The 15,761-nt window shown below is 37.4% G+C and overlaps 1 protein-coding gene and 1 non-coding gene across 3 annotated transcripts in view; both read left to right on the top strand.

The window, feature by feature from the left end:
* The first annotated feature begins 1,903 nt into the window (after nt 1-1,903).
* LIPH (lipase H) overlaps nt 1,904-15,761 on the top strand; it is a 45,083-nt gene continuing 31,225 nt past the window's right edge. Inside the window, exon 1 of one of the 2 annotated variants that reach the window (XM_010976165.3) lies at nt 1,904-2,170. In XM_010976165.3, the coding sequence (XP_010974467.1) occupies nt 2,122-2,170 (49 nt within the window). In that variant the 5' untranslated portion in view covers nt 1,904-2,121. The remainder of the gene's footprint in view (nt 2,171-15,761) is intronic. The other variant, XM_010976164.3, reaches the window with a different exon arrangement.
* On the top strand, nt 12,366-12,438 carry TRNAI-AAU (transfer RNA isoleucine (anticodon AAU)). The gene has a single exon. It is a non-coding gene; the product is annotated as a tRNA-Ile (tRNA).

Raw genomic sequence — 15,761 nt, 5'->3', positions numbered from 1 at the left:
ATATTTATTACTATTACTATATAATAATAATATATAAATAAGTGAACAAGAAAAAGCTAGGTTCCCACTGTCTTGAAGATAAAATCCAATATCCTAAGCATGACATACAGTTCTTCACAACCTTTCTTCAAATTTCTTTATCATTTCCCTATTCATACACGCCAAATTCTCACTCCCATTGATTCTTGTGCTGTTTTGGGTGCTGGAAGTAGAAAGGAGCACACAGCTAGGAAGTTATGGACCTTCTATGCCCCCAACAGGAAAATCATTAATAGTAACACAAAGAAGCCTCCCAACGGAAATGATTCTTATTCCTATAATTGGCTAGTTTCCAGGAAAATGTACATTGGCTCTGTCTAGATAAATACTTGGCATGGTACTAAAACTGATAGAAATTCAACAAATATTTATCAGGCAAGTACACTGATCTAACACGGGTAATGCATTCCATAACGTGTTCCTAAAAGAATGGGAAACAATTCCCCATTTGTTCCAGAGGGCAGTTGTTTTCAAATTAGTAAAGCTTATTGCAAATGGAAAAATTAAAAAGTTAGTGGGCCACCTGTTTGATTTTCCTATTTATGTCTCCTTAATTTATTTCTTTAAGCAGGAGACAAAAGACAAAAACAGACTTAAGTGCTAGCTAAAATCATTTACCTGGTAGAAGGTGTTTTTCATTCCCACATACCCACAGAGCTTCTCCACCGGATCCTTCTCAGTGTTGTACAGCCCACCTTCCGAGGGGAGGGAAAGGTGCAGATTGCATAACCAGATAGGTAATAACAATAGTTACCAAGCTGGGAGTGCATTTACCTTGGATGTAGGCATGGCGCTGAGAACTTTATTTGCAATATCTCATTTAATCCATATAACAACCTGGTGAGATTTGTAGTTTTACTATCTTCATTTTACAATTGAGAAAACTAGGAGTTAGAGAACTTAAATGTTTTGCTTAAGGCCATACAACTAGTGACTGGCAGACATGGGATTTGAACCCTGGTCAGTGGACCATTGCTCGGGAGTCTCCCATTCATTAGGTCTGAGGTGTGACACAGAAACTCATACACAAAACTTGTAAAAGCTCCCCGGCTGATTCTTACGTACCAATTCCTTGGAGACCATTGCTGGAATCTACTTCCTGCAGGGAATCCCCTGCTACTTAAATGTCGTGCAGATACAGGGAACTGAGAAACTTACATAAGAAATGCTGTCACTGCATAAAACACATACTTCAGATAGACGACACTAAATGACTAGTGGCTTTTGCCTGATATTTGGGATGAAAATGTATTTTTAAGTTGTTTCTGTGTTCATTTACTAGTTTATTTTTCAGCCCATCAGACCACCACCACAAGCCTAAGTGTTGCAAGCACTTCCACCAGAGAGAATTAAATTACCTTGTAGCTGTGAAGCACAAATTTAGTTACTTCCAACCTTGAGGTGGATGGATTTGGCATAGTTCTCTAAAGCTTTTGCATCAACTTTTCCTTAAAAAAAAAAAAAAAAAAAAGAGGAAGAGGAGAAGGAAAATGGAGAGATAGGAACTCTGGATAGTACCTGTTAAAAAGTTGTCTTTAATTCGAAGCATATTTTGACAAATACAGGTACATGATTGGACTTAATAAAATGTTCTTAATAAAATATAAAGACTGTTTTATGAGAAATGAGTATATGAATAAACATAAAAACTAGTTTTGTATACACAGGCCAACAGAATACTAACTGGGTTTGTTTCATTCACAAGAACAAGAAGGGAAAATATCTCAAATCACACTTGATTTCGACACACCAAGCCAAACAACTAATAAACCGCCCACAAAGAATGAAGCTATTTTGAACTCGTCATTCTGCAGAGACATATTATAATATTAAGATATGCATAAAGTTGTGTAAGGCAGAAATGTACCTGACCTTTTATTGAAAAGAGGAGGAGTCACATGTCCTGAAAGGGAGTCACATGTCCTGAAAGGGTTGGGACCCGCCTGCAGTCCCTTGGGAACTTCCTGTTGTCACCACACCTCTGGATTAGTTATCTGAGCTCTCGCTGAGTGGAAAGTCTAAGACTCCGGGAAGGAAATCATTCTTCTTGTGAATGTGACACACACTGTCTCCAGTTTCCATATGCTGAGATTATCCTTCCTCATCAGTTTGATGTGCTTGGTGAGATCAGGTAGGTCATTTATTGAATGGCTTTCTTAATTATTTAAAAAATATTATTTGTATTACTGTCATTTTATTATCCTTTTAAATTCCTTCGTTGGGCTTTTAAGTTTCACACAGTCATTTTTCAGGAGGGAAGAAATGGATAAAATGAACTTTCTAATTCTGAAAAAAAAAAAAAGATTTTTCCTTAGTAGTAAAAGAAATAATTATTCCATTGAACTAGAAGGTTCTTCTGATGTAAAAAAAAATTAAATATGTTGAAAAATTTAGAACAGTGTTTTTTCTTCCATAGTTAAATTTTCTGTGCCTTTCCACCTCATTGAAATAAGATCATTTATTTTCTGGGAATTTTAAATTTTATTATAATATCTAAAACAGAGGGTAGGTTTTTTTTAGCTTTCATGCATCAAGGGTTCATTTACATTATTCTTATAAAAAGCATGGTTTTATATTGTAAACTTCTTGGAATGGTGCTTGGCATGTTGATAACTTTAAAATTATTAATCACAATGAAGAAATAAAAATTAAAACAGTAATGTACACAGCAAGGTAACAAAAGTAAAGTGAAATGCTTTAAAAAATTAATCAATTCCTTTTTAGGAATTTAGTACTTTTTCACATAGTTTATGGTAATGAGGATTGGTACAATTTTTTTTAAGGAAAATATGTTAATATATTAGGACCCATAAAAATGTACATGCCCTTGAACTAGTAAAACCATTGCTGGGAATTTATTCTAAAGAAATATTTTGTAAAAAAAAAACAACAACAAAAAAACAAAAACAAAACCTCATATACAAAGTGATTCTATGTTATTTATAATAAGTTGAAACTAGATATAGCAGTAATGTTCCTACATACAGGAATGGGTAAGGTATAATGTATCAACTTTTAGAAATACATAGCCTTTAAAATAATTCTTAAGCTATGTAGAAACATGCAAACATGTTTATAAAATAATGCATCAAAAAAGCAGAACTCGGATTTGTAGATAAACTAAGGTTACAATTATGCTAAAGTCATGTATGTATGCCTGTACATAAAGTTTAGAAGGAAATGGAAAAATCAAAATAGTTGTATTATGATTTCAGGCTTATAAATACATTTTTCTTAATTTGTGCTTTTGGAGTTGATTTAATTCTAAGTTAAAATTAAACTAGTGATGATATTTTTCATTGAGAAGTCAATATTTTAAAGTTTGTATTTATTATCACTTTAAAATTTTTTTTAATAAAATAAATTAAGAGGTACCTTAAAGCAAGTGGGAACTAAACACAAAAACCTAATGATAATTTTGAGTACTTTCTTCCAGTTTCCCATTATACATCTCAGTTTACAAAGTTGGAACTTAATTTTTTTTGTGACCTGCCTTTTTACTTGCCTTTGTCTCATCAGTAAGTCTTGTTTTAAGTCATTCTATAAGACCCACTGCTGCAGGATAGAACCTAAGCAGATAGAGATACATCACAATAAACTAGATAAATAGCCAGAAGGAAAAAGCATAATTAAAGCTATAAGCTAAATCCAGATTTCTCAGTATCTGCAAAACCACCAATTTAGAACTTTAATGGGGGAGGGTGTTGAATAACATGCAGAAGTTATTGACTGTATTTGCATTGACTTCTTGTTTTTCCCTTCCTTGGCTTGCAATCCCCAAATTAGCAACTGATTAAGATGGGATTCTGAAAGCCCAAGAATACACGTCATTCACTTTCGGAGATTTTTATTTTGTTGTTCTAACTGTTGTGAAATCATAATAGGAATGTTTGCCATAATCTTCACAGCAATGGCTAGCAAACTCTAGTGTGGACCAGAATCATTCTGGGAATTTGCTTAAAATGCAGAGACTCGTTTCTCCAGCAGTCCAGACTCAGTGGGTCTGGAGGGGGAGGTCCTGTAATCTGCATTTTAAACAAACCCTCAAGGTTTTTCAGCTTGCAGGTGGTTCAAGGAACACAGGCTGATAATTATTGTTCTAAATTAAGGCTGCTAGTCATAGGTATTTTTTAAAGTTACTCTGCAGTCGATATTTTGGCCTATGGCAACTTGTATAAAATGGGGTAGATATTTTCCTAGAGAGTCTAGCTTAGTGCCAAAAACAGAGAGAGAATTATTTCTTCGGATACTAGAAATCCTCCCTAGATGATTTATAACTCTGTGTGTGTATAACTCCTTCTCCAATACACAGGGGACAAAGGTGAGTGAGAAGGTGGGGTGTAAATTTGCGTATTTGTGCACGTGATTAAGAGATGAGAGTGAGGAAATCTGGCATCCCATTTGTTTTCTTGGTTATAGCCTAAAGAAATACAAGCTGGTGGTTAAAAGCAGGGATGTCCTTCCAACCAAGATGGCATCTTGCCTGTATGCTTCTGCCTGTCTCTGCCCCGGGTGAAAGAGAAACAAGGCTATTCCACCAGTTTTGGCCCTGGCCAACTGTGAACTCAACACAATCTGGCTCAGGACGAATTTTTAGTGCCAAATTCAGGGCGGTCCTCTGCATAAAAAAATATAAACTGAGTTACTTTTTCCGATTTAAAAAAAATCAATAGAATTTCATTGTAGGGACATGTCACCTTTCCTTTCTACTTCTGTCTTCAAAGTAGGAGTCTAACTCATTTTCTAATCTTTTCAAATCAAAGTTTCTGAGCTAAAGAAATTTTTATTTCTGGGACTTTAGGAAGTTCCTTCAGAGCAAACCTTAGAGTGTGCTCAAGTGTGGGTTTCTGGAAAGCTCCAGGCCTCATCAGTTAACACATGGTGAGCTGTGACCTGGACACTGACCAGCATCCACTGCCCAGCCTGCAAAATACTCAACAATGTATCCCTTAATCTAGGTCTGAGTCTCAGTAAATATTTTGAGGCAGCCTTGACAAAGTTATTCATACACATTTGTGTCATATTTGGAGGTGGGTACACCTTGGAACCCAGAACTTGACATAAAAAAAGTGTGAGTCAGGGCCCTGCCTGTTTTACTTCCTGACTGGATACGGTTCATCAAAGTTAAATTAAGCGGAATGTCGCCACTGTCACTGGGGTTTGGAGGTTAGTGGACGAAACTTCACCAACCACGGGTCTGAGAAAAACTGATACTTTCATTTTTAATCACCTGACTTGACCATATTGAGAGGTTCACCTTTGTTTATTTTAAAAAAATTTTTTTATTTTAACAGAGGTACTGGGGATTAACCCACAACCTTGTGCATGTTAAGCACTGCACTGCACCACTGAGCGGCTATACCCACCCCTCAACATTTGCTTATCGACTCCCACAGAATCTCAGAATTTTCTCCCCTCTTTACCACACTCACAATTGCTTCATCTACAATTCTATTTTCTCTTTTCACAGTCACCTCTTTGGATGTGAATGAGGAGTTTCCTCTCTCTGTAGAAGTTTTCCCCCAATCAGAGGTGTGGAGGATGAAATCAGTTCCTCCAAAAGCAGGTAGAAGCTAAAAAGCCAGAACTAAGTATGACACCAAGACAGCATGGGCAGCTTTATTTAGCTTCAGGGCAGTGTGTCTTCCGAATACGGAGTAAAAGGATCCCTTGGAAATTTCATCAGAAAGGGAGAAAGGTTGTCAGTGATCAGAAACAGATATCTCCGTTTTCTTGATTGTAGCCTAAAGAACTATAGCTGGTGGATAAAAGCGAGAGACATCCTTCCAACCAAGAGGGCATTTTGTCTAGCCAACCCAATTTTCTGTCGTAAAGGTAAAGCAAACAACAGCTTATGTGGTCCCTAAGCCTGAGAATAAGAGTAATTTATTCTGCACAGGAACAACTACAATCCCTCCCCTACCCCCAACACAGACTGACCAAAGCGGGGGCTTTAGTTAACCTGCAGTGGTAGACAATGGAGGTCCATCAGCCTCAGGTTCCAAGGGGAAAGAAAGCAAGTTGGAAAATTGGGGTCCTGTTTTGATTTTGACAGAAAAAGTAAAACTTCTGCCCAGTCACTTCCAAAACACTTTTGTCGTTTTTCCCACTCTTTCCATGAAAGTGTGAAATTACTGGAGCCATTATTTAAAAACAGTCTTATTGAGATACAACTCACATACCATATAATTCACCCATTTAAAGTATACAATTCAGTGTGTTTTAGTATATTCACAGAAAAATGCAACTATCACCAGCCAACTTCAGAACACTTTCATAACCTCAGAAAGGAACCCAGTACCCTTTAACTATCTCACCCTGTCACTTCATCTCCTCCCATCCCCCAGCCATAAGCAACCACTATTCTACTTCCTGTTTCTATTGACTTCCCTGTTCTGGACATTGCATATGAATAGCGTCATAGGATGTGTGGTCTTTTGTGACTGGAGTCTTTCACTTATTATAATGTTTTCAAGATGCATCCTTATTATAGCATGTGGAACCATGTTTGTTAACTAAAATGTATCCAGTTAGCTAAAAAATACTGCTTGATATAAAGGTGACAAGACACCTATCTGATCAACATTCTAATTACAAGAATAAAGTATGATTATTTTCAGGTCTTCTAATTAAAATTAAAAGAAAGTTTAATGCCTTGATACATTAATATTTTTAGATTAGGGTTGCCTTTGGTTAGTTAGAAAGCCCTGGAAATTTGTTCTCCTAAGTAGATATCTCTTGTCCTTTCAAATTAGTAGTTTGCAGATCTTAGAATTTTGTGTCCAAAAGGAATGTGAGGGTTAGTGAAGTGGCTAAGGAATGAGGAACCAAACTCTCATTTTCATATGAGAAAAATGATGGCCCAAATAGGTTATTTGTTTTACCTTGTTAATGACAGAGCCAGAAACAAACCCAGTTCTCTGGTCGGTGAGAAGCACTGTCACCTGTGCACTGGCTAATAAAGCTTCCCTTTTCCAAAATCCTTGTTTGGATTAAGAAAACTAAACTGATGGTGTGAAGGAAAAGCCTGGCTGGGCCTACTCGCAACTCTAAGTGTAACAAGTGTCGGATTACTGATCTGAGTTCTGCTGGGCTAACTCATAAATCTAATAAGTGTCGGTTTGCTGATTCCCTGCTCATGTTTTTTTTGCTAGCCAGCTAGATTTTCAGAGAGACATATCTGGCCTTGAAATGTTGGTTTGCTGCCTCCCTGCTTCTACTTTTGTGATAATGATGCTGCTAAAGCTATTCCATGCCTATTGGCCAAATACCCCAAGCTTGTAATTAATCCTATAAAACCTCATGCACACGTCTTGGAGGTGCTCAGAGCTTCGGAGCAGAAGCCCCTCTGAGCCCACCGGCACAATAAATCTGAGTACTCCAACCCTCCGAGTGGTGCTTGTTTCTTGGCCTGTCATTTCCGTAACATTTCAAGGAAGGAATTTATTTAAATTATTTAACAACTGTTTATATCAAATCCCACATTAAGTTATTTAGTCTTCATAAAAACCTTATAAGAGCAATACTATTAACCCAACTTACCATCAACAATTACAAATTTTGGCATCCAGTATGTACCATGTAATGCTTTATTTACTCCACAGACATTATCTCTCATTCTCACAACAGTCTTGACAGCAGGGCTGGGATTAGGATGAGGCAACTGAGGCACCCACCAGGTGCAGTTTAAAGGTGGAAGGAACATCCAAAGAGTAACCAAGATAAATTATATTTATTTATGACTTTTAAAGCAATTTAAAATTTTTAAATTTTTATGATATTTTAATGCAACATTTAAATGATATTAATATCTAAATAATATTTACTATCATTTAATATTTAATGCTAACAGTAGTATGCATATATTAATAATGCATATTATAATGCATAAATGATATTTTGATGTAATATTTTTAAAGACCAAAATCAAGGTAAATCTATAATGAATAAAACATCAAAAATTTTAATAAGATAGATGATTGCTTGTCTTACAACTATGTGCTATTGTACAATAGGAAAAATCATTTCCAATCTGCTGGCATTCCCGGGCCCATGCCAACTCACTTCCTTGCTAGCTGGTTTATGAAAGTTGACAATGGTGTATGAACAGACTAAATAATGAAAGGCTATGTTTCACTTGGCTGAAAATATGGGAGGATATTTTGATAAATTTATACATATGTATTTGATATATATATATATATATATATATATAGTGTGTTTTTTTCTCTTGCCTTGGGCTCAATATGGTTCTGCAAAGCACTGCTTGACAGATTTGCATTATTATGATCATACTACACATGCAAAACTGAGGCCCAGAGAAGTTAGGTAATTAATTACCAGAGGTCACATAGCTAGTGGGCAATGGAGCTGGACCTCAAACATAGGTCTGTCTTCAAAACCCATGCTCTTTCCAAAATCGTGTTGTGTTTTTAAGACATTAGACCAAGGCTGGCAAGCTTTTTCTGTAGAGAGCCAGATGGTAAATATTTTCAGCTTTGTGGGCCAAGGGTCACTGTTAAACCGCTCAACTTTGCTTTATAGCAGGAAAACACCTATAGACAATATTCTAATGGGTGTGGCCAGGTTAGGCCTTTGGGCAGTCATGAATTGGATCATAACAAAATAATCTCCAGCACAAATATGTTATCTCTGAAGATGTTATAGTCTGACTTCCCTGACATCCTACTTGGATATGTTTCTTTTAATTTAACAGAGGGAAGGCAGTGAATGATAATCAGGCCTGCTCTATGTAGGAGTCTGAATTCCTCACTGGACAGGAGACATCATCCATCCAATTGTAATTTTCCAATTGTAAACAGGTAATGGCATTTCAGAGTGACTGAATTTCAAACTAGTCTAAAGAGGAAAGGCAGAGTTTCTCCTGTTTCAAATAAACTCTAACAAAAGAGGGTAAGCTTTAAAAACCAGTTTACCATGTTCTGTGTTTCTCAGTTGAGTTCTGTTAATACTACCTCTGAGCAAACTTGACTTTATAACAAAACAATGAAACGATGAACAAGAGGTTTGCTTTCTGAAGGCATATATAGTAAGTAGTTAATCATTTTAGAAATAATATAAAGTGTTTCTAAAGTACAACATAAAGTTTAAAGAACTAGAGGGGGAGGGTATAGCTCAAGCGGTAGAGCGCATGGAGGTCATGGGTTCAATCCCTGGTACCTCCATTGAAAAAACCAAATAAATAAATAAACCTAATTACCTCCCGCTGAAAAATAAAAAAAGTTTAAAGAACTATATTTATGAGGGTGAAGCAACTTAACACATTTGCTCTTCACATATATCCAGTCTTTATGGTGAAAAAGAATATGAAAACAAATATACATATGTTCCTGTATGACTGAAGTATTGTCAGAAAGTGACACAACATTGTAAACTGACCATACTTCAATAAAAATACAAAATAAAACAACAAAACAAAACAAAACCCCCCCATATATATCCAGTCCTTGCATGTTCTCCGAATTGCCTGAGAATTTTGGGCCCAATGATAAGAAAAGTTTCTGCACTTGGTGCAAGGGACACAATGCTAAACTAAAAATAATAACACAATGCCTGCCCTCAAGGAGCTTAAACTAATTTGTCATATGGTCCAAAATAAGATAAACGTAAATGTTTTCTTTTTAAGATGTTATTAATTCTGAGGGGGAAAGGGTTAATAACCTAAGGCAATTTTAAACAAAGAACACTGGAAATGGAAGTGTGACCCATTTCTGTCTGCATATTGTTTTCCAGGCCTTGTCACCTGCAGGCATATTTTTCCATAGTTTCAGTAAGAATGCATGTACCATTTCACACTTCATTTATTTTATAAACATTCCATTATACACTCTTTATAGTATTTATATGGATCATTCTGAATGGCTGAATAATGTGTTAACAGGTTGATATTCATTTATTCTGGAAACATTTACTGAAGCCAACTCTGAGCCAGGCCCTTTTCTTGGCACTGGGAATACAAGAATGGATGAACAAATAGATCAGTTATCTTGGAGCTTCTATGCTAGTGGGGAAGTTATTTCAGAATAAGGAAAGAATGCTTCAGGTTTGTGGTAGCAAAAAAGCAAGTAACATTTAAGGGGAAAAGTTCTCAGGAGTGGAATTCAATATAGGAAGGAAGTAGATTATGCCTATAAATCTGGGGGAAAGAATACCCAAGGAATTCATTTGCAGTTAGGCCAAGGAATTCATTTACAGATATGAATGCACTTAGGAACTATATTATCCACTACCTTTTTTTGTTGTTGTTGTTGTTTTGGGGGAAAGGGCCTGGAGATAATGCCGTCTATTGATTTAATCATTTTAATGGAGGTATGGGGGATTGAACCCAGGGTTTTGCGCATGCTCAGCATGTGCTCTACCATTTGAGCTATAGCTTCCCCACCCTTCTTAAAAAGGAAGCAAGATCCAGTCATCACAGGGGGAATGGAGAAGCCTAGAAAAGGACTCACTGCGAGCAGTGACCTCGTACGTGATAGAACTAAAACTATATAACCAGGGAAATACGGCTCCAGAAGGTAATTTTATACACACTTCACCCTTATTATCTGTGGTACTTCATGTTCCATTAAGTCACTACAAACACTGAAGTAGCAGCTCATGAACCACTGCTCCTGGGGAAATACAGGGCTAGATTCTGGTGGGCTCTGGTTACATTTTTGTTGACCAGTCAATATGTAATCTTATTTTGTGTGTGTTTCTGTTTAAAGACACCTTAGCTAATATATATTGTTGATTCATTAACATCGAACTCATGGTCAGCACTATAACTCATACTTAAACAAAATTTATCTAATACTTGCATTTTCTCTGTAAGGTACATCACAGCCTTCTTGAGTTTAGAAACACCAGCCAGCACTCCAGGACTATGTTTGGGGGATTTTAAAGAGTGAAATCACCAAGAAAAGGCACAAGAAGCAAAAAACATGGCAGTGAATAGGCCGGGAAAAGGACATTTGTTATGAGAACTGAAACCAGAAGGCGGAGCATTGCTCTGTTTAACCTCAGCTGTGAGTGGCGTGTGGGGCAACTCAGTTGTTTTTTGCCGCTCTGCATGTGACTATGTGTGTGTGAATGACTGCAGAAGCCCCTCACGTGTTGATGTGAAGGGTTCAAACACATTTAGTTTTTTTGGTACTTAGAGTGTTTATTACTGTGTTTTATCTTTTATAGACATTTTGCATTCTTCTTTTACATGTGTTAAATACTATGCAATTTTTTAATTTACTAAAAATAAGAAACAGTTTCTGCCCTCAAGGGGTTTCCAGTCTGCTGCTGTAGTCTGAGTGGCAATCACACTACTCTTCCCTCTTGAGTTTCAGCCAATTGAGAAATTGACACAGGGCTCAAAGTATCGGCTTTATTGTTGGCATAGTTGGATTTGAGAAAGCGGAGGCCAAATCATTTTCTCCTAATGTAAACTAGAGGTCTCCTGCTGACCTCTCCCCAAGTGGGAGGGTCTATCTGCCACCAGGGAGGAGGAGGAGGCAGGAGAGAAATCACTGAAGGGAAAAGGAGAAACGGGGCCCTCCATCCTATGGAGTGAAGTGGATGCCAAAGGCATAGCCAAACTACCAGGCTGCAGAGCTGGAGGTGACAAATGCTTGATTTGGGGGGTTACAAATAAATTTTAACGGGTAGGTGATTTCACAAATACAAAATCTACAAATAATGAGGATTGACTGTATTTTGACAATGAAGACACATCTGTGTGTGTGTTTGTGTGAGTGTACGTATGTGTGTGTTCTGCAGGAGGGGTCAAGGAGGGTATAAGGGGCACTGTAAGTGCCGTAACTTTCTCATTTTTCTTGGTTGGGAATGAGGAGCTGGAACAGATACAGTAAATAGAACAGAAACTCTGTGACTGATGCACCAGTACATAAAAGCTTAAATACTTATTTTTAAACTGAAAAAGGAATCACCAGATGAACTAAAAGTAATTTTATAATGAATAAAAATCAGGAGGTAGACACTGGGTCAGTAGGGAGAAGTACTGAGTGTGCTAACACCCTCATCATTTATAATGGAGGGTCATTAGACATCGTCTTGAGTTATCAAAGCAAGAATGGGAGCAGAGTAGGGAAAGACAGCTGTTCTGACAAAGGTCAGTAGCAGGCAGAAGTTAAACATACACAGTAGTCTGAAATACAGTTTCCAGATGCCCAAAACTCCTTACCAGGAGTTCACATTGGAGGAAAATTAAATCTGAATAAATATACCTAAGTCCGGAGCAGTTCTGCATGTAGTCTCCTTCTGACCTACAGCCTACACTTATCTAAGTATTTCAACTAAAGTTATAAGGGAGTAGGGGAGGGTACAGTTCAGTGGTAGAGTGTGTGCTTAATACGCACAAGGTCCTGGGTTCGATCCCCAGTACCTCCATTTTAATAAATAAACCTAATTACTTCCCCCTACCCCACAATAAATAAAAAATAAAATAAAATAAAAGTCAACACCAGGAAAACTAAAGCAGGCTGTAAACTTCCCAGTATGAGAAAGATACATAAATGGGACAAAAAAACCAAAAACAAAAAAACCCAAAGAAAAGAGACAGGGACAATCCACACAGCAAAAGCAATGGCCTTTTCCAGAGCATAATGCCATTATAAAAATAACTAAGACATTTAAAAATACTTGAAGTCAGGGTGGTTTCATCAAATGAAAAATAAAAATCCATTTGTTCTGTCCTTCTTGCTTTTCAGTAACTGTTAATTTTGAGGGCTCCTGGTAAAAACGCAGCAAGTCAAAAAGCTTGGTTGAACCATTCCATAGATGTTAAAGTTGGCAGTTTCTGCTGAAAAATAACTCTGACTCCACGCTTCAGGACACCTCCCTGAGTCTTCCAAGGACTCAGATATATGTGGCACATTGACCTAATATTCCTCATTTGGCTCAAAATGAACAAACATTAATTAAACAGTCCCCTTCTTTGGAAAGGGCCTCATTTACAATTAATCTCTGCCACATTCCTCTCTTGGGCAGGTAGGTGGCAAGTGAAAGATGACACAATTTCTCCAGGCCACCTGGTGAGTCAGTCATAACCAGGAACAAAACCCAGCTTTACTGATGGCTAAGACCCAGAGGCTCAGCCCTACCCCGTGACTCCGCCTGCTCAATAAAATGACTAATTAAACAGTCAATTATTTACTCTGGGACTTGCTCTACAAGCACCAGATCGGTTTCAGTCCATGTTCTGAGAGAGCAAGTGATCCACAGGAAGAGAAAAATAAAAGGGGCCAACAGATGGAGAAAATGTTTACATAGATGAGTAAGTTCTGGGCGTCTAGTGCACAGCATGGTGACTATAGTTAACAATATGGTACTGGATATTTGAAATTTGCTAAGAGAGTAGATCTTAAATGTTCTCATCTCACACACATGGACACACACACACACACAAGAGGTAACAATGTGAGGCGATGGATGTGTTAAGTAACCTTATTGGGATAATCATTTCTTACTACATACATGTATTAAGAAATCATCATGTTGTACACCTTAAACTCACACAAGGTTATTTGTCAATTATATCTCAATAAAGCTGGGGGAAAAAGAAAAAGACAATTTTACATTGTGAGCATGCCTTACTGCACAAGCTACCAGACAGTATAGAGTAAAAGGAGGAATGTGTGAGTTTGGGGCTCAATTTTTAACCACGTCTTTTCTAGAGTGAGGGATTTCAAAGCCTCCTTAATTTTTAACTTCTTTGGGCTTCTTTGGCTCATTCTGTTTTGGAAGTTCACTCACTCCTGAGTACCAGAGCCTCTGCAAGAAGTTTCGAATAAAAGCATACATGAAAGGGTCCCGGTTATTAAGGAAGGATAGAGACCCCAGGCTTAAGGCCACTCTGCAGCTCAGAATAAGGGAGGAGCAATTCCTGGGTGTGCAAGTGCAGAGTCATTGAGAATAGGGGCCCAGGGCAAATAAATGGGTCCTGCTTTCTTAGTGGAAGAAGTCAGGACAGTGTTTCCCAGGGCACATTTGTGTCCTTTTGGCCAGTTGCAGGTCAACTGTCTTCCCCTTCTGTTCCCTCTGCTGAAGAATGATCATCTGTAAGGTCTTGCCCCTCTCCTGAATACCCTGAAGGACCATCTCCAGCTTGGAGCTGGGGCTTGTCTGTTCCTCCAGTTCACCTCCTACCTGGCTCTTCTCTCTCTAGCAGGAGGTGGGAGAGTGAGTCACACCACAGTTTTAAATAATTATTATAATTAAAAAAAATAGTTTTCCCAATCATTATATTATTGTGTCTGGATACCAATGTCAATCGAAGGTTTACTTTTAACTTGTATTCGATGATGGTTCTTCATCAAGGCCTTAGATAATGTTGCAAGAATTAACACTCTGTCTTAGTACCCAAGGGCTCCAAAGCCCTCCTTCTTCCCTACTTTCTCTTTCATCTTGTAACTTGACCTTCAGTTTATTTCCAGCTCCCTCTTCCCTGTCTAGCAGAAGCCTCAGCCTGCCTATCTACTTTTGTTTTCTGATATCAAAACCCTCCACCTCCCTCCTGTTTTGTAAATCACTGATACGGCCCTGTGCCCTTTCTTCTTCCTTTTATTTAAGCTTTCTATTTGGAAAGAATTTTAAACTTGCAGGAAAGCTGCAGGAATTTGAAAAAACAGACACAGAACACCAATAACCCTTTACAGATTTATCTATTAACATTTTGTTACATATGCTTTATCATTTCCTATCTATTTATCCATCCCATATTTTTTTCTGAACCATTTGAGAATAAATTTGGCATTTACTTATAAATACTTCAGTTGTATTTCCTGAGAATCAGGATTTTCTCTTATATAACCATGGTACAGTTATCAACCTCAGTTAATTTAACACTGATACTATACTTTTCATTTAATTTAGTGTCCATATGCCAATTTTGTCAATTGAGCCAATAATTTATTTTATAGCATTTTTTTCCCATTATAGAATCCAATCTGAGACCAGAGATTGCCTATATTTATGCTGTCTCCTTAATCTCCTTTAATCTAGAACATTTATATGGCCCTTCTTTGTCATTTATGACATTGACCTTTCTTTTAAGAACACAGGTTCTTTAAAAAAAAAAAAAAAAAAAGAATACTCCTCATTTTATTTTTGTCTGATTTCCCCCCTGGTTAGAGTCTGGCTATGCGTTCCCCCCGGAACACTACACAGGGGATGCTGTGTCCTCAGTGTTACAGCTACAGGCATGTGATGTCCATCTGCTCCTCATTGGTGATGTCAAGTTTGATAACCTAGTCAAGGTGTTGTTCAATTTCTCCATCTTATAGTTACTATTTTCTCCCCTAATCACTAATAAGCAATCTGTGGGAGACACTTTAAAACCATACAAATATTATGTTTCTCCTCAAGATCCACATCCCCATTCCAACCTCGATTTAGCATCCACTGACAATTCTTGCCTAAACAATCCTTATTATGATGATTGCAAAATGATGTTTCAACTCCAGTATTCACTCTTCATTTATCAGTTTGCATTCAGCATTATATTGTAAGAAAGAGTCCTCCTCTCTTCTCCATGTATGTATTGTTTCTTTGTTTATTTATATATTTATTTGTTATGGAATCATGGATTCCCAATGTTTTTCAAAGGCCTATAATTCATTACTGTCCTTAACTATTTTGTCCTCAAATTATTCCAGATCTGTCAGTAGAAGCCACATCAAGCTGGCTCCTATGTCCTTGGGACATGTTTTGAA

The sequence above is a fragment of the Camelus dromedarius genome, chromosome 2 (assembly GCF_036321535.1).
Source record: "Camelus dromedarius isolate mCamDro1 chromosome 2, mCamDro1.pat, whole genome shotgun sequence".
Classification (NCBI taxonomy): Eukaryota; Metazoa; Chordata; class Mammalia; order Artiodactyla; family Camelidae; genus Camelus; species Camelus dromedarius.
This window is presented reverse-complemented; position numbering and strand designations above follow the sequence as displayed.